This window comes from Cryptomeria japonica, chromosome 6 (assembly GCF_030272615.1).
Source record: "Cryptomeria japonica chromosome 6, Sugi_1.0, whole genome shotgun sequence".
NCBI classification, from domain to species: domain Eukaryota; kingdom Viridiplantae; phylum Streptophyta; class Pinopsida; order Cupressales; family Cupressaceae; genus Cryptomeria; species Cryptomeria japonica.
Window position 1 is genome coordinate 4,322,895 of NC_081410.1, and position 22,923 is coordinate 4,345,817.

At 35.7% G+C, this 22,923-nt stretch overlaps 1 protein-coding gene across 1 annotated transcript in view; it reads right to left on the reverse strand.

Annotated features, from left to right (window-relative positions):
• Positions 1–221: 221 nt before the first annotated feature.
• The window catches only part of LOC131077556 (DNA-directed RNA polymerase 1B, mitochondrial), a 67,986-nt gene continuing 45,284 nt past the window's right edge, over positions 222–22,923 (reverse strand). The window contains exons 12-19 of the mRNA XM_058015075.2: positions 3,592–3,676; positions 3,196–3,345; positions 2,888–2,962; positions 1,561–1,650; positions 1,412–1,459; positions 1,080–1,194; positions 879–982; positions 222–742 (exon numbers count right to left, since the gene is read on the reverse strand). Of these exons, the coding sequence (XP_057871058.1) occupies positions 632–742; positions 879–982; positions 1,080–1,194; positions 1,412–1,459; positions 1,561–1,650; positions 2,888–2,962; positions 3,196–3,345; positions 3,592–3,676 (778 nt within the window). The 3' untranslated portion in view covers positions 222–631. The remainder of the gene's footprint in view (positions 743–878; positions 983–1,079; positions 1,195–1,411; positions 1,460–1,560; positions 1,651–2,887; positions 2,963–3,195; positions 3,346–3,591; positions 3,677–22,923) is intronic.

Here is a 22,923-nt window from a genome sequence, read left to right on the forward strand (position 1 = left end):
ATCATCAATATTCATGTCAGCTTCTCCAAAATGGCCCCATTTTAGTATTCTGTTAAGACTTCTAAGGCTTTTAAAGCCTTCAAGGTTCAACCCGTTTCCAAATGACTTGTAATTAGAATAAATAATGTTACAATATAGATTCTGACTTGCATCGATCTGCAAATTGCCGACAATGCCACAGAAGTGTACTTGCAAAAAGGAAATGAAAATGATTCCAGAGAAAATGTAATCTACTCTATTATTGGCACTTGTATATCAGTCATATCAACTGCATCGGTAACTTCAATATACAAGAGAAAAAAGCCTCTGCAATGGAAAGACTGCTATAATAATAAATCTTTGAAATCTGCTTCAACCTCCTAAGAATACTCTCTAAAATAGAAATCGAGCACAAGTTACCCACAGGAAGCCTGCTTTTGGACAGAGAATTTTATGCTTTTAGCATGAAGTGGCAACAAATTTATTACTCCACTATTCTCTGTCGTAATCCCAAAGAAAGTTGTTACAATTACAACCGTCTGCCACCATTAGAAAAAGTGATGACATATCATCAAAGAAATCAATATTACAAGGCAAATCTCCATGTCAATGAGTGACTGAATGCAGAGAGAGCGAACTCTGCCATGTTTAATTAATTGAAAAAATAAGGCGAGTTCAAGACTTCATTTAAATCAAAATCACTTCGATCTGGTAATGGAGGAAAGCCCAAATTAGGAAAGCGGGTCTCAAAACTTTCCAGCAGCTGCACATTAATTCAACGCAACTGTCATTAGCTTCGTGCATATAAATTGAATTTCACACAATAAACATTCGAAATAATCTTGACCATTCTGAATAAGTAGCAGCATCTGTGATTCTTATGCAAGTTTGGCACTCACATCTTCAAGTATAGGTTTACTGTACAATTCAACAAAGTTCTCCCTAAGTATTCGGTTCATTTTGTCCACATCACATGCATGTGTCCAATATGAATCATGTACTCCTGTGCACAAAGCATTGAAAATCAAAGTAAGATCTATTGCATGTAATATTTTCTACTTTTCAAGCATATTCCCCTACCAATCGTGCAATCAAGTCACCTGCAAATGTCAAGCCTGCTGCATTGCAGGCAATAGCTGTCATCATCATATGAGAACCATCAAGTGAATGCACAAAGTTTGGGGGAAAAGCTGATTTTTGCCGATTGATCATCACCTGAAAAGAAACCAGAAGGGTAAAAAAGTCGAATTATAAGTTCAAAATGCACAGTTCAATCTGAGATGGGAATGCAGCCTGTATGTAAACACATCAAAGAAACATGTAAATTTACATTAATATCACATGGCAAAAATTTTTTAGAAGCATTTTCACTTTAAAGTGGAAATTCATTCACTTCCAGAAATTTACCCAGCTAAGCTCAAGGGTTACTCACTTTATCACTCTCTTTCTGTACCACCAGAGTTTGAAGGGATGTCCTGACCTGTATAGATAATCATGTCAAATATAAGCTAGGGATTTTTCTCATAAGTTTATTTACAACTACATAAAATGTAAAATAATGTAAGAATTACTTTCACATACAAGATGTCTTGCAGGTTTTCTGTAAGGTTGTACAACTGGTAACCCAAGTGGTGTAATCCACCTTACTGTTTCATTTTCAGATGCGATTACCTGCATCCCTATCCAAAGTTATTCTTGCTGACAGAAGATGCTAAAGCACAAAAATAAAGGAAAGAAACGTTATTAAAGCACTAAAACTAAAAGTCATCCAAAATAAGGATGATATAAATATCTTCTCACGACATCATCAGATTTAATTGACTTTTGTGATGATTGATTAGAATGCTGACCCTTCTGATCCAAAGTGCAGCTGACAAGAGCTTTGATCCCATTAGCCCCATCCTGTTCCTCTATAATCACTTATTTTGAGCAATAAGTCTTCACTTCCATGCAATGTTGTATTGTGAAGTTCTTTATATTGACTTGTTTAAATTAACCTATCTAGATTTAAGTCATCTCACACCCCCACCTCCACCCCCAACCCCACCTCTTGATAGCTACTTTTGCTTACTACCATTAGTTTGAGACTATCACAAGGATAATGCTCAAGCTTGAGTTCAACAAAGAAAAAAATCAGAACAATTTTGACTACTAATAAAATTTGGGGGAAAATTCTGTGATTAAACTCATATAATAAAAACCTGAATTTTTTATTTTATTTATATATATTATATTAAATTTAAATTTATATAACCTTAATGTATCAAATATTAATAATAGTTTATAAATTTATTGTATGGGTGAAAAGTGGATACCTCACACTTTTACCCTTTATTTTGGACTCACTTTGACTAATTTGTCCCATTTGCACAAACTAGAGTGCAAGTAGCATGTTTCTAAATAAACGCCGGCAATTAACCAAAGTATTGCCTAAATCTGGCTCAACACATCCCAAGGATCTAAATCCAATTTGTGAATTTCCCCTTTCCTAACTTGGGTGGAATTGACACCAGAGCTATAGATTTGACCCCCAAACTTTCAAGTTCAAATAAAATTATGAGCCTACGGCAACCCCTTTCAAACCACACATTAATTGCTTGAGCATGAAATGCTCAAACTTGCTTGCTAGGGTGTTACATAGAAAAGGAATAATCTTACGACATCATGATTTAGCATCACAAAAATATTATTTCCACATTTGCATTGATAAGGACAAATTAGGCATCTTCAATGGCTGCTTGAAGTGTCTTTAAAATTGTCAAAACTGTTGAATCAATTCAAAGGGTTTGATTAGGTTCTTTAAGATTCACCACATGAACCATATTTGTAGAGGTGATTCATAATGCCTGCCAATATTGAATTTCACTGTTAAATGCATGCAAATCAAGTTCCACAGAGAAGTAAATACCTTAGCACAGTCACCCAACCAAGTCATAATACTCCGTGCACCATTAAACAAATCTCCCAATGCAGTAAGAGTTACCTGTTAAAATGAAACTTGAATGGTCAGACCTAACCCCAGATTTAAACTAAAATTTATCTTAGAACAAACACTGTTGATTCATCTCCCAAACAGTTTGAAAAGTTAAATATATCTACATTGTTGGGAGTTAAACCTAATTCCTCAGCAAAAATCAAACTACAAGAGAAGCCTATAAAATCTCAATCACAACGGAAATCATATTTTCCCCCATTAAAAAGGTAACTTATCCTTACTTTGGCAGCATAATTACATGCATTGTAGAGTGCAGTATCATCAGCAAATCCTCTTTCTTTCAACCTGTTGCTGATCTGATTACGAGCCCCAACAAATGTCACTCCATAAACCGAAGTCATAACAGTTTGCTTAACTAATTTTCTGTCAACCTGTAGAAATCAAACCCTTAGCTAACTGCCAAGAAATGTTAACAGATCTTTTGATTCTAGACAAGAATTTCACCAACAAACCCTGCAAAAATTGTTGTCTGTTTAACTCAACGTAAGCAACAATTAGAGATGTAAACATTCTAATGCACTGTCATTTTCTAAATAATATGAAAGATTCAAATTTCCAAAACGATAGAAATATATACAATAAGCAGCTATACATGATAAGTAAAGTAATGAACTGACCTGCCCAAGTAATAACCTGGCATTCATTGTATTCCGGTTTTTTGCAGGATTTTCCATAGCATCCTTTCGCATGATTTCATCCACCCTTACCCATTCCAAAATAAGCAAACAAATCAGGTACAACACAATGAAGTTTAATCAACAATCTGCAAAAGGATCAACTAGTAGAAGATTGCTTCAAATGATACATATTTCAAGAATGGGAGACAGAGAGAAAGATAATGCCTGTTTATTGAGAAGCGGGAAATCTTATGTAAAAAATGTTTGAGAGAATGTCAGAGAAAAAAAAGTTTGCTTGGAAATCATTTCAAATTTAATTTATTATGAGTACTATATCATCTATTAGAATGAAAAAGTCCACTTCAATCCGTGGAATCATAGTTACAACACTTTCCCCAACTGAGTGAGTCCCAAGCAAAACTAGTCAAAATGAGACCAAAAGAATCAAGAACCAAGTACCCAGTGAATCTAGTCAGGCCTACCAAGTCTTGATTGCAAAACCCAGTAATAATAGTTAGGTGGGAAAAAAAGTTAAAAATTGTAGTGTCAGAAATTGCATACCCTTGCAAAGTAACCTATATTTTGTGTCTACTTTAGTATCTATTCCCTTAGCGTTTGTGTCGGCTCATTTCAGCCCTTGCATTAGCTTTTCCCCTTCTCAAGCTGCTCAGAATTCCTTTTCAAAAGTCAACTTTTTGTGCCATTTTTGCATTATCCCTATGTTTTTCTTGTCTCCCACTATTTTTTAGTGTGAATTGTCTAGAAACTAGCACCTTGTAATGTCCCCTTCCCAAATTGCAATTTTCCTTATAAGAATAAATTGCATATCTAAGGGGGTTAGGGACCAATCATACTAATTAATATATTTGCTAACAAGTGGAGCTTTAATAAGTAGAATCTACATAATAACTTAAGTGCCAGATAATATGATTTCATATTTATCTGATTATTAGAGTTTAATCAAGTATTAAATTTAACACATAAGAGTTGGAAGGAAGAAGACCTGAAGGTTCACCTAAGACCATTTCTAGACCAAGCCCAAGAAAGGTCACCTTCTACAACCTTCTTGCTCCACTTGGCGGCCCATACTTGTTAGGAAAAGGGTAGAGAGTGTGACCAGGTTCCTTGACTCCTCTGTGTAAGGACCATCCCAGCTCTTGATGCCACTTTGGTCATCCTAGGATGGCTCACTTACAAGCCCCTCGTCACCCCTCCATCATAATCCATACCCCTTGTTCACAAAGTGTATTCTTATATTTTTTGAAAGTTTTATAAAGATGTACTTAATATTTATGATCTTGCATATACAATTCTATAAACATGTTTCATATTTATGATGATTATACTTGTTAATATCTTGTTTAATATGTTTAACATCTTAGAGGATTATACATACTTATTATTTAACATTTTAATGTTTAAAATCTGTATTGTTTATGTATGTTTAATATCTATATCCATTACACTTAATATCTATAGTCCTTATATTTAATATCTGCATTCATTAGATTCAATATGTATATTCATTATATTCAATATCTGAAAAATTATTCATCTTTAATGTCTGCAGTATGTTATCTAACAAATACAGTAATTATTAATACCTTTCTTAAATTCAATTATGATTAATTATGATCCTGATGCCCACAGACTTATTCTATATTAATTCCTTAACAATGCTACCAAAGTTAGAATAATAAAGTAAAGTGTTTAAACCCTATTGAATTTCTGATGTTGTTACAGTAAGTGGCAGTTTAGATGCATCATACCTGGTGGGATGCACTACGTATTATTGCTTGCCTTTGACTCTTCTTACCTTTGTGATTTCCTCCAGCTTTCTCCTCCTTTTTTCACGATGCCTTCCACAAAAGATTGCTTGGTCTTTAATAATAGTATCTTCAAACAATGGGCTGCTTGGATGAGACGTGTCCCTTTCTCTTCCTATGTTAATTATGTCTCTTCTTTGAAACGACCTGTCTTTGTGTCTTTAAGCAAGGTTTTAATCGCAAATAGAATCGCTGCATCTTTGTATGGTATTACTAATACTTAGTCGGTGTTAGGATATGTAAAAGGATATTAACATTTGCTGGTATTAATGCTTAATAATTAAGTAATGGTTATTTAAATCATGATGAATAATTAATTAATAAACATTATTACAATTAATCAGCTAATAAATTAATGGTTAATTAGCAAATGATCAAATAATCAACTAATTAGATAATCATGATGAATAAATAATTAACTAATTAAATAATGGTTAATTAACAAATAATCAAATAATCAACTAATTAACTAAATAATCAACTAATTTCACAAATATGATTGTGTTAAATTGTCATAGTTTAAATGATCTAATATATCTGATCAAAGGAGCGGGGCATGACACACCTAGCGCGGCCATCCATGCATATCACCAGCATCCTATGATATTTTATCATTTAAAGGTTGTTACCAAACGTCTTGCCACTTGTCAACTTTTCTAGGTAGTAAAAACAGCTCAAAACTATTCATACCAGCTCAGCCCTTTTCATTTCCCTTAGCTTATTCTTCAATCTTTCATTTACATAGAAGCTCTCTCTCACTTGGTTCTCTTGCACTCTCAAGTTCACGCACAGCTTCTTACAGTGCTCTTAAAACAATCTCACATAGCTGTCTTGCTCTCTTTGGTTTTCTAAAGCCTATCAGATAATATCATTCCTTTTAACTTGTGCCTCTAAGCATCTTGGGGATTTAAACACATCCCTTATCAAATCATTTATCTTTTGTCTATCTATCTTGGCCGCTGTGGATGTGGAAACACCAAAGAAAGGACTTGATTGAGGCAGGTGCCCCAAACAACCCCCAAACATTTTTTCTCTTCTTTGTGTGTACAGATATTTTAAAGGGCATTCAACAGCACAGAGATTTGCAAATTCTTTTTTATTGTTTATTTATGTCAATTGAATCATTTAAATCTTATTTCTAGTTTATTTCTTTATATTTTTATTGTATAGTATTTGCTGCTGTTTTCTTGTTTCTGGGTTTTGCAAGTCAGCTTATATATCATTAATATAAGCTTTCTTATTTTCACCTTTGTTGTGGGTCTACATTTTAACATGTCCATCTTTGACATCTAGAGTGTTTCCAGTAAAACCACATATCTACCATATCTTAAAATCCACAACATTTTTTATATGCATTTATTGGCAGTGATGAGCGAGGGGATGTCAATTTACACCCACTAAATCAATTTCAACAATACTTCGCTAATTTCGGCCATTGCCAGATTTAAAATCATCCTTCCAAAAACTATAACTTTAACAATTCAAATGTTCAAAAGACTTCACAACTTACACACATCATAATGAATGTTAGCATAATCAACAAAAAATAAATATTAATCAAACAAAATTAACACAAAGGGCACTAAGGAGAGCTTATGAATGAAGAACCAAGGAGCCACAAAGAGTACTGGATTCAATTGCAAGAGAAAATGCAGTTTCAAGATCAACGATGGAGAATGATTGTTAGTCTTCCTCACCGAGATCCAAAGCACCACCTTTCTACAAAACTGATCTATCTTCATACTCTCTAATTTAGTATATACAATTGACTATATTGCAAATGCAAACACTATCAAGTAAAATTATTAGCAATTTTCATGAACATGTAAAATACGTCAAATGCAAACTATTTTATAAATGTCCTACCTCTTTTGCAATCAGGCCTAAAAGTATATTTAGCTTTGTTATACTAAGTTGCTAGAACAACTACTTGATCTCAAAAAACTATTTCATTCAAGACGTTGTTCAAAGAAGTTTAGATCAAAATTTTACTTCCTAGCTAATGAAACCTTTCCTTTCGCAGGCTACAATTCACAATGTAAAACTTATACAACAGATTTGAATTATTTTATAGCATAATCCTTCCACATTATTATTGCTTCAATAGGAGGGGTTCTAAGTATTCATGATACATCACTAACTTTAATGATCAAGCATGCTTCAAGTTACTACAACATGATAAAAGTAATTTCATTAAATCATTGATATTTTTAAGTATGTTTTTTTAGAAAATTTAGCCAACTAATATCCAGCCTGGTAGCATTGGCTAAAGGCAAAGAAAAGAAACATGTTTTAATATCATAATCCAAGATAATAACTTAACAAATGTATGTGGTCAAATAATTTAACAGAAATCCAAGTTTTTGACGTGCAGTACTAGTATGTCAAGGTTACTATCCCCTAATATTATTTCAATTTTGAAAAAGACACAAAGGACCCTAGGTGAGATGACAGATTTGTGGGTTATGTTATTACAGTAAACCAGCACATGAAGATTATTAAGATTGTTGGTGTAAATTATGTCTCATAATTACACTTTACTTAGGTTGACTTAAGATAATGCATTCATAGTAGTGTGCATATGAGACACTAAGGGAAGTGTGCACATAGGGAAGTTAGTTGTAGAAGAAATTCCACCTTTTGTGGTGTTATCTTGTTATCACATTCCATATCACATTCCACCTTCAATGGGTGATCCACCTTTAGTGGAATATTCTATTATTTCTCCTACCTACCTGTTGTGAACAAATCACACAATGGGGATCCCTCTTTTCTTTGTCATAGTTTTGAATAAGTGTCAAAGTCTTCTTGTGAGATAGCCTGGCAAGAAGTGAGCTAGAGTGATTCACCTTTAAAATTGAAAAATCAAAAATTTGTCTAAGGCATGAAATGATCTGGGTGTCATTGCTTTGAACAACTTGCCATTGCTTTGAACACCTCGTCATTACTTTCAACACCTTGTCATTGCTTAGAACAACCTGTCCTTTGACCATGATGAGTTGTGAATGAAAGCATTCAAGTCAAGTTCAATTACGAATAAGAGAAGGCCACGCCTTGAACTCCAAACAATGCAAGTCATTTAATGGATGCAATAAACGAAGAATAATGATAACTCCAATGCGTACGAAGTATGAGCATTTGATGATGCCACCTCAACACTTGAGCTTCCACGATATAATCTCTATGCTACATTCAAGGCAAATTTTAAAGTTCGAGGAAGGATTTAAATGATGAATGAATGGCATTTGATAAGAGTTGTCACATAAATGAAAATATTTAAAATCGGTGGCCACGATGTTATGAAGATTGACAAGGATCATTAAATTCAATGTTGCCAACTTAGTCATAATCAAGAAGCAAAAGCTTTTAAAGTTCTAAGTTGGGCTATTATTGATAATTGCGAATTGGGATGCAAAGTTCGATGTTGTTTCACCAAGATTGATCAAACCATATTTGATGAATGGGGTGAGCTTTATGCATAATAGCAATGCATTTGAGATCTACGATGCTGAGTCAATTCAATCAATGCAATTGATAAAAGGCAAAAGAACTAAGCGATTTCACATAATGAAGTTACAAAACTCAAAGACCTTTTGGGGATTGATTGTAATGCATTTAATATGGCGCCTTATATTCATTTAAGGGAAGACATGATTCGATTGGAAACAAACCATCCATTTGAAATAGAACACTTTTTGAAAATGATGATTACACTACATTGAATGAAAGCAACCAATATGTTCATGTAATGTCCCCTTTTTAGAAATCATAAGGTAATTTGTTGTTGGCCCATCTTGCCATGGTCTCGAGGGCTAACCAAGACTTTTCTGGGATTGGTGAGGGTTTTGGCCTAGGCAATTTCAGTTTCAGGGCAATCAGAGGTGTTTTGACAGGTTTTCCAGATACTTACTATTTATAGTAAGTCAGTTATGGCTCAGTGACTGATAATTTTTGAAGCAATTTTGGTTGACAGTATTTTGGTGCATTTAATTCTTCACCTAGATTGCAAACTTAATGGGCCATTAATTAATTGGACAATAAATCAAAAGTTCCTAAAGTTAAATTTAAATATTTAACTTCAGTGATTTATTTAATGCTGGGACTAATGTTTAATGGGAAAAATTAGAAGTCCCCTTTCTTTTTGGAGACATGAGGGATAATAATATTTTATTGTGACTCTCTTTTATCACATTTGTGGTGTCTTGGAAAGTGTGCCCAGCTGAAGTTATAAATAAGAGCATTGAATGCAGATTTGATCATCTTGGAACTTGTGTATCTTGAAATCTGAGTTTCTAGAGAAATCTGGAAATCTTCTTGGCTTTTGGGGACGTACACCCTCATTGGCAACATTTCCCACGTTTGTGGAAGATCAAATCTGAGAAATATGACCTTTTAAAGAAAGATTGGATTGGTACTTGGAAGCAACGAACAGTGGGATGCATAGCTGGGTAAGTACAATAGACATTATTGGTGAATGAATACTTTTTTTCCAGCGCTTAATATCTATGGTAGGAACTGTTTCGAACCTGGTAGTGGAAGACTAGTTTGGAGTAGCAGAATAACCATTCAGCAGTGGTAGTAGTAGGGTGTGGTCCCAGCATACCCAGTGCTTGATAATCTCAAACCCAATGCAGTGAACCAGTGGTAGTGCGTGGTAGCAGCAAATAGCAATGTTGGGGGCGTGATTAGTAGCAACGTCTTCAGCCAGCATACAAACGCAGGGTTAATATGAAATCAGCCAGCCAACTTCCATAAAGAATCACGTGTTACCTGTAACAGTCGCCCATTCTGTGTGACAAGAAAGTGCTGAAGGTAGCGGCATTAGTGATGTTTAGTTCCCAGGCGTAGTGCAAAGTTGGCCGTCTACTCTTGGAGCTGGTTTGTATTTTGGAATGAATGCCACACAGGGACCTTAGCGAATACACAGGTGCATAAAACTCAAAAAAATTGACCCTTCACATCAGTAATATAAACTGGTTATTCAGTTTACTGTATGCTTGGAATGAATATCAATTGTTGGGCTATGTATTTATGTAATGTCTGAAAACTATTTCATCAAGATGATAAAATGGCAATTAACATCATTTTTGGGATATTGATTTTTTTTTAAAGTTTGGTATCTTTGAAACTTGATGAACAAGTGTTTGCAAAAATGTATGACTGCAAGAAACAAACCATTTAAAACGCACCAGATTCAGCAAAACCACAGGAAAACTCCAAAAAATCAGACCCTTATTGAAAGTTTGCCAACTGTTTGAAGAAATACCTACAGCAAGACTGATAAGGGAAATTATAGCAAATAGGGCAGCCTATTACAGTTCATTTTTAATACAGTCCATTAAATGAAATCGCCAAATCGCTTGTGATGGATTATCAAACCCCTGTAAGCAACTATAATTTCGTGTTGATCATTCCATTTGATCAACACTTAGAATCGATATTGCTTCTACCTTTGTGATCAACGAATTGCTTTCAGAGGTACAGCAAAATTCCTCCATCTGTGGCTTTGATTTTCATTATGAATTGGTGCGATCAATATGCAATCATCATTCAAACAGAGATTCATGTAATAAGGCGATATTCAGTGATGAATTTGTCAATGAAAGCAATTCTGATTATACACATAGCGATCTGATTTGAAGACAGTAAATTCATTCTCATGTGCATCGACTTTATTGACACCATCATATCCATGGGCAGCAACTTAGGGTGTAGAGCGATTATAGTAAGATGCAGCAGTGAGGCACAATTCTGATTGCATACACAGCGACTTCATTTCGAGGTGGCAAATCGAGCTTCTTGACAGCGAATTCATCTCTGGTCCACAACAAAATGACTGCATTTTGATCAGCAACTCAACCTTATTGGCGATTTGGCTATTGATGCCGATTCAGCAATACAAATATTGTTGCATCCAACCATTCAACATCATAGCATGAGGTGGCGATTTTGACACAGCAGTAAAGGCGCTGGTATAAAATCGAATTGGAGGGAGGTTATCAGATCTATGTCAGCGATCTGATAAAAAATTAGAGGCTGGTATCAAAGGCAAATTCAGCTTTTAGAGGTTGTTTGATAAAGTGCAGAAACATTGATATATTAGTTTACTTTAGAACAAGTTTGCAAGTCTAGCATGAGGCTTATTTCGTCATTCTTATAAAAGAACTAAGCCTATTTTTGTAACTGATCCAATTTCTTATTTATTGCTTTCACAAGATTTTGTCTTAGGATGCTTTGTTCTAATACATTTTGATCATCTTAGAGCTTTTGTAAGCAATTATCATTAAGTGAGGATGATCATGTTTAATTAAGGATTAGGGATGCAACCTAGGTTTCACAATTATCATTCTAGATTAGGATTCCTAGCCTAAGTGATCGATTCTTATTTGCAAGCAAATGCCACTACATGAAACTAACTTAGCCAATTCAAACAAGTGCAAGATCACTGGAGTGCAAGATCACTGGAGTAAGGCAAACCCTCATCAAGGAAGACTCGAAGAACGTCATTTTGGAATCCAAGATCACATCATATTGGGGCAATATAAGCGATCCCACTCTAGGCCAGATCGATATGAAGAAGTTTTGAAGCTCACTCTACACCACCACACCAACGGATATGCCAAGGCGATGATGGATAGCAGCATTGTGAAGGCGGCAGGCTTCCCTTTGGCAATGCAATGCAATGGACTCATTGTTGAATGTGCCAAACATTATGATCCAAATAGGAGAGTAATCGTAACACCTAATGGAAGAGAGATTGCCTACCTTTCCGAAGAAGCAATCAGCGAGGCCTTTCATATACCTCAATCTAAGTTACCGGTTCTTCCCCTTTTGGCCTAGGTTCGGGTTCTGGTTCTTGCCCGGTCCTGGTTCTCCCCGGGTTCTCCTTAGGTTCCTCCCGGGTCCTTCCCAGGTGGCCGAGTTCCCTGTGGGTCCTGCGTTGGAACCCAGCCACCTGGGAAGGACCTCAGTGGAACCCAAGAGGACCCGCGTGAACCCAGGCCCGTGGTTTCCAAAAAACAGGGCCACGGGTCAAAAAAACAATAAAAAAAGATTTTTTAAAATAGTTTTTTTATAATAAAACTCTAATTTGCCCCTTTATGACTTTTTAAAAAAGACTCGAAACTTGAATATTATCTTTTTTGCAAATTATGAATATGATATTAGACTTTAGTTATTAGTTTACTGATTACATTTGCGATATATGAATATTTATTGGCATTGGCAATTAATAATTATGGATTTATCATTTATCATTTATGTATGGAAAGTCACATTGTATATTTTATTTTTGTATGGATTGTATATATTGAACATATATATAATATAAGGGTATATATATATATATATGTGTGTGTGTCTGTGTACGAACGAACCCAAACCCGTACCCGTACCCAAGATTTTTTTTTTTTGCCGAATCCGTGAATACGTACCCGAATCCGAACCCGAACCGGTAACTTAGACCTCAATTCAAGAACATGATATACAAGAGCAGTGATAATGTAAAGATAGTTTATGATGATGATCCAAACAAATGTCAAGAGATAGTTAACAAGTATCGGCTATTGAAGAGTAGACCACACATATCTAAGCTTCCAAGCAAGCTTCACAAGGCTGAATTTAAAGAAGAATTTGGTGATCTAATCACACTTCTTAGCCGAGTCTTCGGGATCCTACAGGCCTTTCAATTCGAGGTTTGGATGTTCAACTTCATGGAGATCATGTCACAGAGAAAAGAGAGGATCAATTGGGCAAAAATCATAAATAACATCGATTTGCAACTCAGGAGGCTCGAGCGAACAAAGACATTCTACATGGGCTCATACATCATATACTCACTAGCCTGGGCTTATCAACATGTAGGACTAACATATAGAGGACCGATTGGTACCAGATCGAGACAACTTAGAGCATTTTATTCATACACATAGTTGCATCACCTCAATCAGACACATTACCCGAGAGCGAATGATGCCTTCACTATGCACATCAAAAGGACATTGAGGGGTGGCATTCCTTAGAGGCTATCCCCAGAAGCACAGGCTTTGGTAGAGAAGTTTGGTACATGATTCATCCAGTTTCCTAAGTTTACATATATAAGAGTTCAAGGATGCTCCTGTCCATCTCTTATGCTACCAAGATATCTCACAAACAAATTCATACTACTTGAATTGGTAAGACAATTGACAGCATACAACAAAGTACAAAAGAATAAGTTGAAAGCATTTCCTATTTCATTAGGAAAATCTTTGGAAATTTGTCCATCTTTGCAAGCAGTAGAGAAAACAGATGAAGAATTGATGTCTTTCTCCCATCAACAATACATTCCAAGAGATAATTGTAATCCTCATGACATCATCCGAAGACAAGTGGAAAGAGGCATGGGCATCGATTGTAGCTAGAAGATCATTTCATTAATGCACCAAATGATTTGGAGATCAGGAGGAACATGTGTTCAAGACTACCTATTGAGATTATCAGAGCAACTAAGATTTTCAATGTTGCTGATCAAGCACATGATAGTGGAAGACACCTCTTGCTTGTCTATGAGAAAGAAAAGGACAAAGAAGTAAAGGTCAATTAGGTTGATGTCGAGATAACAAATTTGAGAGAACTCGTGAGGCCAGTATTGATCAACACCGAGCGATGGATAGAAGCACAAACATATATGTTGCAAGATAAAGGTGTCCAAGTGACATTTCGAATGATGGGAGAAGTTGAATCTTCTGATGATGAAAAGTAAAGGGAAAGTCATAATGAGAGTGTTGCTCAGTCAACTCATTCCAAGGGATCCCAGCAAAAGTAAGTTAATGAGGAAGAACATCCGAAGAAGAAACACAAGTCAAGTCAAGCACCTTGTCCTTCCTCTAGTACTTCATCTGTTCATCAAGTAGAAGTAAATCAAGCAGTTGGAACAGATATTGATTACGGAATGAATGAAAAGGGAAAACAACAGGTGGTCCAGGGGAAGATAGCTTCACCCAAGCCAATCAATAACAAAGCAAGCAATGATACATATGTGAACATTGAAGATGATGAAGAACAAGAAGTCACATCCCCTCCACAAGAAGAACAACAATTGAATGAGATACAAGTTGAAGAGGAGAGATCAGCTATACCTGCTTGGCTAAGGGAAAGACTGTCAAAAAAAGTAATTGTAGAAGAACAGGATCGTTTCGATTTAGGAAGCTACTTGGATAGAGATCAAGAACATGAGAAGAGGGCAGCCACTAGGATGTCAAAAATGACAAGAGACGAAGAAGGATCCAAGATCATACAAGTTGCCATTCCAAGGGTAGATAAACCCGAAGAGGAGATTACAGCTGAAGAATTTGATTTGGAGGCCATCAATATAGGTCCTCCTACTACTGATCAAGTGTCAAAAGACATGAATGATACAGTGAAGACAGTTCATGACATGCTCGAATTAGAAGTTGAGAAGAATAGCAAGTTAGAGAAAGAGAACAGCATATTGAGAGGCTACCTCCAACAATTCAAGGTTCCATTAAGGCAACATGACCCATCTGCTTCACTAACTCCTCCAGATGCAGTTGATGATTTTGAAAAGATAAAGGCATCAACATAATTGATGGATGTTTGGATCACCAAGACATATAGAAAGAAAAAATCATTCATCACCATACCCATCTTGCAAGTGATGAATGCTACACCAAGGCAAATATTGATAAGCAAGGGTATACTAAAGGACGGACAGTCACCTGATTTTCAGCACTGGAGTAACCTGCTTCACATAAGGAGACTCATATTTGAGGATATCGATGGTGGCTGTACACAAATTGATCAAACAATCAACGCAATATATGATAAAATCTTGGAAGTAGCCAAGATCATACTTGAGAAAGAGAAGAATGAAGGAATTGACATTGTGACTGAAGAATTGATGGAGAAAGTAAGGACTATCTTCTTTGGGCCACCTTCAAAACAACGTCTAGGCTCAATCCTCTCATTCGATATACTTGCCAGCAAAACAAGAGATCCAAAACAAGAGATCTTGGACTTGAGTGGGATACCACCTTTGCTACAAGCCTTGATGAGATCAGTTACTTGGAAGAGCAGTTGAAGAATCTGCCTACAGTCCCAATAACCGAGATAGAATCTATGACATCCAAATTCATTGAATTTGCAAAGAGAGAAAAGGATAAGGGCAACAAGATTCTAGAAGAATGTTTGTTATGATCCTATGTGGCATCATTTTTTCTATTGGAGGATTTTTCCTCGTATTTTGTGCCAAATGGATGTCATATTCCCATTGGTTGTCATTTAATGTTTTGCAATAAGTTAGGTATTTAGTAATAACAAACCCTAATTAGGGTTCAGGTGGCAAAATTTGGGCCCTTGATTTTAGTTCAATCTTGGCCATCTATTGTAATTGAGAGCTCTATATAAGCTCAGCTCATTTCATTTGTATCTCATGAGAATAAGATAAGAGAGCAGAAATTAGAGAGAAGATCAATCAAAAGACTTTGAAGAATTGTTGCTTGATGTTTCAAAAATTAATTAATTGTTGGTGACTTAATGAATTTTGGAGCATTTGTTTGTTTCTTCATTCCCTTTTGTGAGAGCTTATAATTAAAAACAAAAAAAAATTTAGAATAGAATTTTCTTTTAAGTTTTAGATGAGTGGAAGATGCATATGCATGATTGAAAGTGAAGCTCCCTTATCCATACTACTAGCACTTTGTTAATTGCAAACTTGCCTTGCGTGGTCAATTGGAATCATTGAGCGTAAACTTAACTTCAATTACTATTCATCATTGATATGCTTCATTTTGAACGTCCATTTTTGAGTTAGTGAATTGAAAACCATTGAAGATACCCTTAGAAGATTGCACTAGCATTTGAAGATGTTCATAAGATGTTAAAGCAAAGCTTAGTTGAGCTTACTTGACATTGCCCACTGTCTTGTATTCCTAGTTTTAGAATAGCATTCCTAAACCATACTCCTTTTTCATTTTTTCTATCAACAATCAGTAGCAGTAGAAAGAACGATATTGCAAGATCATTTGAAGAAAGTCATACCAATGAGATTGAATCAAGATACTATGTAAGTCCCCTCGCAGGTATAGCAAATAACATCATACCATTGAAGCTATCCAACGCGTTAATACCTAACATCAAGAACCTTTAAGTCATCTCAAGTGATCCTTTGCAAATCTTCAGCATTTGGGAGTCTTAATTCAAGAGAGGATAGAGTACCTTTCGTATTTTATATGTGTTGCATAGTGCGTGAAAACATCATCAACACTACCCCTACCTACCCTTGTATCTCATTGGGCCACATGTCATGATTGTGTGCTCTCATAGCCTCGCCTTTATAAGCAAGCTCATTTACATTGTATGCAATCCAATCCAATCCAGTTGATTGTAATCCAATTGATTATCTAGTTGGGTATTTTGCATCTTGATGAGAATATAGTTTGTTCTTGTCACATTTATTTATCTCTTATGTGCTATTCATTTGGCCTCTAGATCTTGGATTGCTATAGGCAAATTCTCACAAAGATATTCATTAATGAAATAAGAAGGGAAAGCCTTCATATAAAGGACTACAAGAATGAGAGACAACCCACGTTATGAATGTGGAATAAATAAAAAGAACATCCTATGGTGAATTCAAGCAAAAGTATATCCTAAAGTTAGAATGACTTTATTAAAGCTTACAACTAATAACTAATTGACCATTACTAAATAATAATTATATTAACACCCTTCCTTAATGGTGAATCTCTTAACTACACCAAGCATATCCCAAAATTTTACAAATTTGTCAGTACCGAAAGGTTAAAAATTGGTCGTATACCGGACAATATTGCAACTAAATAGATGCATCTTCTACAAGTTGTTTGATAAAGTGGACTAAAGGAAGATGGGAATCTTGGAAAGTTTGAGCACTCCTTGATTGCCAAGGAACAAAGTTGTAGGCTCTATTTGTGGCATCTATATGCTGCTTCTTCCTGGTCCATGTCACTTTACCCATGCCAAAGCTAAAAACAAATCCTCAAGTGAATTTTCTATCATCCAAAGAACCTACCCAATTTGAATCTCTAAACCCACACAATCTATAATATTTGCTCTTGTTGTACAATAAGCCAAAGTCAAGAGTTCCTTTCACATATATCAACGCCCTTTTCACTGCAATTCAGTGTTTTATCTTTGGTATTGTCATGAATCGAGAAATGAAACTCACAACATAGCCCAAATCAAGTCTAGTGGGTATAAGATACGTTAAGCTCCAAATTAGTTTCAAGTTTCAACTATGTTGACTCATTGATTGTCTTAGAGTCAATCTTGGCAGAAAGCTTCAACCCTTTCTCCATAGGTGTGGACGAAAGTTTGTAATCTATCATTCTGAATCTATCAAGCAAATTCCTCATATATTTGGTTTGTGCAACAAAAATGCTACCAACTATTTGCCAAACTTCTACACCTAGGCTGTAATGTAGGAGGCCTAGACTAGTTTGTTACAAGATTTAATTTTATTCTAAATCACATAGTTTGACAAATTTCAACCATGGAATTCAAATTTTCTCGAACTTTAGTCTTTAATATGAAATTCGTTGAAATTCGGCATCATGTTCATATGGAAAAAAGTGGATAGTTTTTATTAAAAAAATACTTTCTTAAATTAATTTTAGGGCTCCCAAAAAACTGTTTAGGGTTTTTAGCATTTTTTTAATAAAATGTTGGGTGTCATCAATATGAGCACACAACAACAATCACGATTTGTTGGGCGTTGAGTTGAATTTTCAACCAGTAATAGTCATGATTCACAATAGGCACGAAGGAAGGAAGAAGACCATGCGACTCCAGCAAATCCTCTGTCACACAACTCCAACAAAATCTGCCATTTCCATTGTCCATCTTTGTCACGCGACTCCAAATTTGCAATTTCAGTTGTTTATCTCAATGTACTCTGCAGGTACATCCTAGTAGCTGCTTGCATTTTTTTTCCTGTTTCCTTTCTCTGCATTTGTTTTTTCTCTCTGATTCTTTTTACTTTGTTTTTAGATTTCTTTAGGTTCAAAACTGCATTAAAATAACAATTTAAAATTTTCTATTATTACATATTAAAAATATATTAATAACAAACAATATTATATAATGTACTTTACAATAAACATATAATATAATATTTTAAGAATATAATTTTCGGTTGCCAAATTCAAATTTGAATTCAAACATTAAGACTTAGCTTTTATTAGATTAGATTGATTCAATGGCACATTCCTATAATAATGATGTTATCTACATATATGACTAGTAGAATAAGATACCTATGCTTTTGATATATAGATTGGAATCCGAATGAATCCACTAGGACCCCTATTCATCCAAGTACCTGTAAATTTTGATGTGTACCATGCCCTAGGTGCTTGGTTTAGGCCATATAGAGAGAGATCTTTTTCATTCAACGTACAAGATGTCCCTTCCCTATAACTTAAAAAGTCTATGGTTAATACATTTATACTTTTTCTTCCAAATTTCCATTAACGAAGGCACTCTTCATGACTGTCCAACCAAACTTAGTGGTCATGGCTAAGACTAATTGGATGGTGCTATTTTTGTTGGAGGTGTAGAGGTCCCCTCATTGTCAATGCCCTCTCTCTGAGAAAACACTTTTGCAAAGCCTTTCCTTATACTTGTCTAGTGTGCTATTTGCAATCAATGGGTTTCTTCCAGTGTTCCACAGGGATGCGTCTCCCCCCTCCCAAGCCCACGTCCCCCCGCTCATGAAACCTATCCCCGAAACTTAAGCCCTTTGTCCCCCCGTCCCTGAAGCTCGTTCCTCGGTCCCCAACGCCAATGGAACATTGGTTTCTTCTCCAATGGAAGAACTATGAGATCCTCAAATGCCTATGGTTCATGAACTCCTTGAATATCAGCCATTAAAGAAAAGTTGATTGTATTACTCTTGCTCTTGCCTCTCAATGATAATCCCTCAATCATTTCACTAACTTGAGCATTTCTAGTGGCATTATTCAACCACTTTGGTCTCTTCTTGCAATCCTCTTCATCCAAATCAATGTTGTTGCCATAACTTGGGCTGCTTGTACTTATCTCATATGAATGATGATTCATGTTGTTGTCATTATAGTTTGGGATTGTAACCAACCTAGGAGAATTATATGCTCAGAATCCTCTCCCTTTCGAGTGGAGCTACAAAAGCTAAACACTTGAATCCTTAGCCACAATAAGTTGTTCTCAAAGGCCCATTTTCTTCATCATCTCTATCAAAGGTTAACTTGTTGATGTCAATACCAACCAACCTATAAGTCTTATGAGCCTCGTACCCCATATTCATCAACTTGCTCTTAGGATCTAACGTGATTCTCTCATTTGAAATGCAATCATAGGCAGTGAAAAGAAAAAAATTAAGATGAATGACTTTGGGCTTTCTCTCAAACCATGCTTCCTCTAGGTCTTCTACTTCACCTCCTCTATTGGAAATTTGTTTAATAGATATACTACTACAAATACTAACTCAACCGAGAACCTTTTGGGAACATTCATTTTCTCCATCACATATTGGCCCATCTCCATGATAATGTGGTTCTGCCTCACAATGTTTATGGGCAAAGTCAATACCCACGTATACATTAGGAAGGAAGAAGGTTGCATACTCACTACTATAAATGTTGCACATTACTAAAATATGGTCATCATTATATCTAGCATAACAATGTCTACATCTCAATAATCGAAGCTCCTTGTACTACTCCAATAGGTGTCTTGTCTTCTTGTAAGCATGACACAATCATTTGAGGGCTTATAACACAACTTCAAAAATGGTTTTTCTACATAAAAATGATAGTGTTCATGGATTTTTCTCTGTCCTTCAAATAGGAGCATCCAAAACGCGATGTTTGCCCTCAACATTCATATAGGCCTTCAATTTGATAATGGCAAGGTACCTTTAGTGGCTCACTAGTAACTACCCAATGGGTGCTCCAATCTCCTTATTCTTCACAGGCTTGATTTAAAGGAGTATCAAGCTCTTAAACCATATCATAGAAAAAGTAATTGAAAGGAGCAAAATAAGATGTATTTGCATGGTACTGTTTGCATGTTACATTGCACTTTGTATTCAAAATGTTATGGTAGTCACTTATTATAGCTTTGGGAATCTAATATTGGGTTAGTAACATTAAAAGTGGCCTATAGATGTAAAACAAGATATGCTCTTTCATTTTATTTCCTACCATACTTTTAGCTCCACAGTCGTAGTAGTCCTGACATTCTTATTAGAATATTTAATTCTATGTTAGTCACCTATTTTTAGTTCCTTGGTTAATGGTCATTTACTTTTTTTTATGTAATTAGCTTTTAAGCTTGATTTAGCTTTTACGCTTAATTTAGCGTTTAGCTCTTTAGTCTTTTACTTTAACGTTATGTTCTAATTATAGAACATCATCTTGTAACCTCTTTATATACGTGTGTATATCGTTCAATGTAATCATCCGATTATTGAATTGTTCATTCAATTAATTTTCATGGTATCAGAGCAGAGAATTAAAAAAATTTGAAATTTCTTTGTTACTCTCAAAAAAATCGAAAGGAATTTTTTAGAAAAAATTTCGAAGTGGTTTGCTTCCAGATCGTTTATATTTTGCTGCAAATCGCGTCACGTGTCTTTGCCCTCGATCCATGTCTATTCTCCACGTGTTTTTGCTCGATCTAGTTCATTCATGGCCGCCAAGGGTTTCTGCAATTTTCAACTAGGGTTTTGACCCTTCAGTTCAAGTCGAAATTTTATTCTGGTTGCAAATTCTTAGTGGGTTTTTCGAGACCTCAACTGGTTCGTCATCATATATTTTTGGGTGCATTGTTTTTCGTGCCTCAATTTTTGAGCCATCAGATCTGCATTCTGATTTCAAATTCTTGGTGGGTTTTTCAAGAGCTTTTTTGGGTTGGTCTCAAATTTTTTGAATACCTCGTTTTCTATGCCTCGAATTTTGTGCCAGCAAATTTGCCTTGGAATTTAAAAACAGTCCGCAATTTCTGCTAATTCTATGGACGTCGAGAGTTTCGGTGTCTCCTGGTCGCCATTTATGCTATACATCCGACCTAGGGTTTCTACCCCTTTTTTTTTATGTTTTTTTTTTAAAAATCGTCTATATTTTTATATTGTTTTTTACAAAAAAAATCAGAGGTACTTTTTTATTTTCTGCAAATTTCTGATTATTTTCAGGAAATATTTTAGGTTTTAAGTTTACAGAAAATTTTAATTTCTGGGTTTCTTCCAAACCTCGAAATTTGCGCCTTGGAAGTCATGTCAGAATTCTCCTCCAGGGTTTCAGTTTTTTCAACAGTTGCTTCTATTCTAACTTTGTTTTAAATCAAATTCTTCTATCTCTTGCTTTCACTTAGTTGACCTTGATCAACCTCAATTTCCGTGATGGCATCACTAACCAACATCATGTTGGAACACAATTAGAAGTTCAACGGCCGCAACTACAACACTTGGAAACGGCGCATGTTGACCATTTTTTAGTACCGTTGCCTTGATCAGATTGTTTTGGGCAAGGAATCTCGTCCTACAACAGCAGGTGATGATCAAGACAAACATGATGTGAAGAATCGAGAGGTTGTCAAGCTTATCAAACTCTCAATCACAAACGATCAACTCCCTCAGGTGCCTTCAAGTAAAACAGAAAAAGAGATTTGGGATCTCTTGAAGGATCTTCATGAAACGTCCGACAAGAGCCGAGCTTTCTTCCTAAAGAATATGTTGTTTTCTATCATGATGGATGAGAAGTCATCTATCTAGGCACATCTTACAAAGATCAAGGACATTCGTGACCAGTTGGAAGCTATAGGGCGAACCACGGTGGAAGAGGATATGGTAGTGATCACACTGAAAAGCCTTCCCAGATCCTATGAGCACTTCATTGATAATCTCAATATCTCCTCTACTAGTGTTGATCTGAAGTTTCTTGATCTCCGCAACAAGCTTCTACAGCAAGATAGATGGAAACAGCAGTTTAGAAGCAATGCTAGTTCATCCACTGAACAAGCTTTCACAACCTCAGCTTTGCTTAAGTACAAGGGTAAAGCTCCGTCCTTCCAGCAGAAAGGACAAGGTCAAGGTCAACCTCAACAGTCTTCCACGAAGAAGAGCTTACAGTGTTCCTATTGTCATATATATGGCCATTTGGTGAAAGATTGCAAGAAATTGATAGCATCCTAGCAATCCAAACAAGGAGGGTTCAAGCAAAAAGCTAATTCTACCACGCATCCTGATCAGAAGTAATCTGCCTTCTATGCATTCATGGCCCAAACCTCATCTGATGATGTTCAATCATCAGCCTGGTACATTGACTCTGGAGCCTCTTGACATTTCACACATCGTCGGGATTGGTTTACAGAGTACATGCCTTTCACCGATTCAGTGAACTTTGGAGGAGGCGAAGAGTAAACTGTTGTCGGCAAGGGCAACATTCAGATTTCATCTAGTGGGAGGGATTTGATATTCTTCAATGTATAC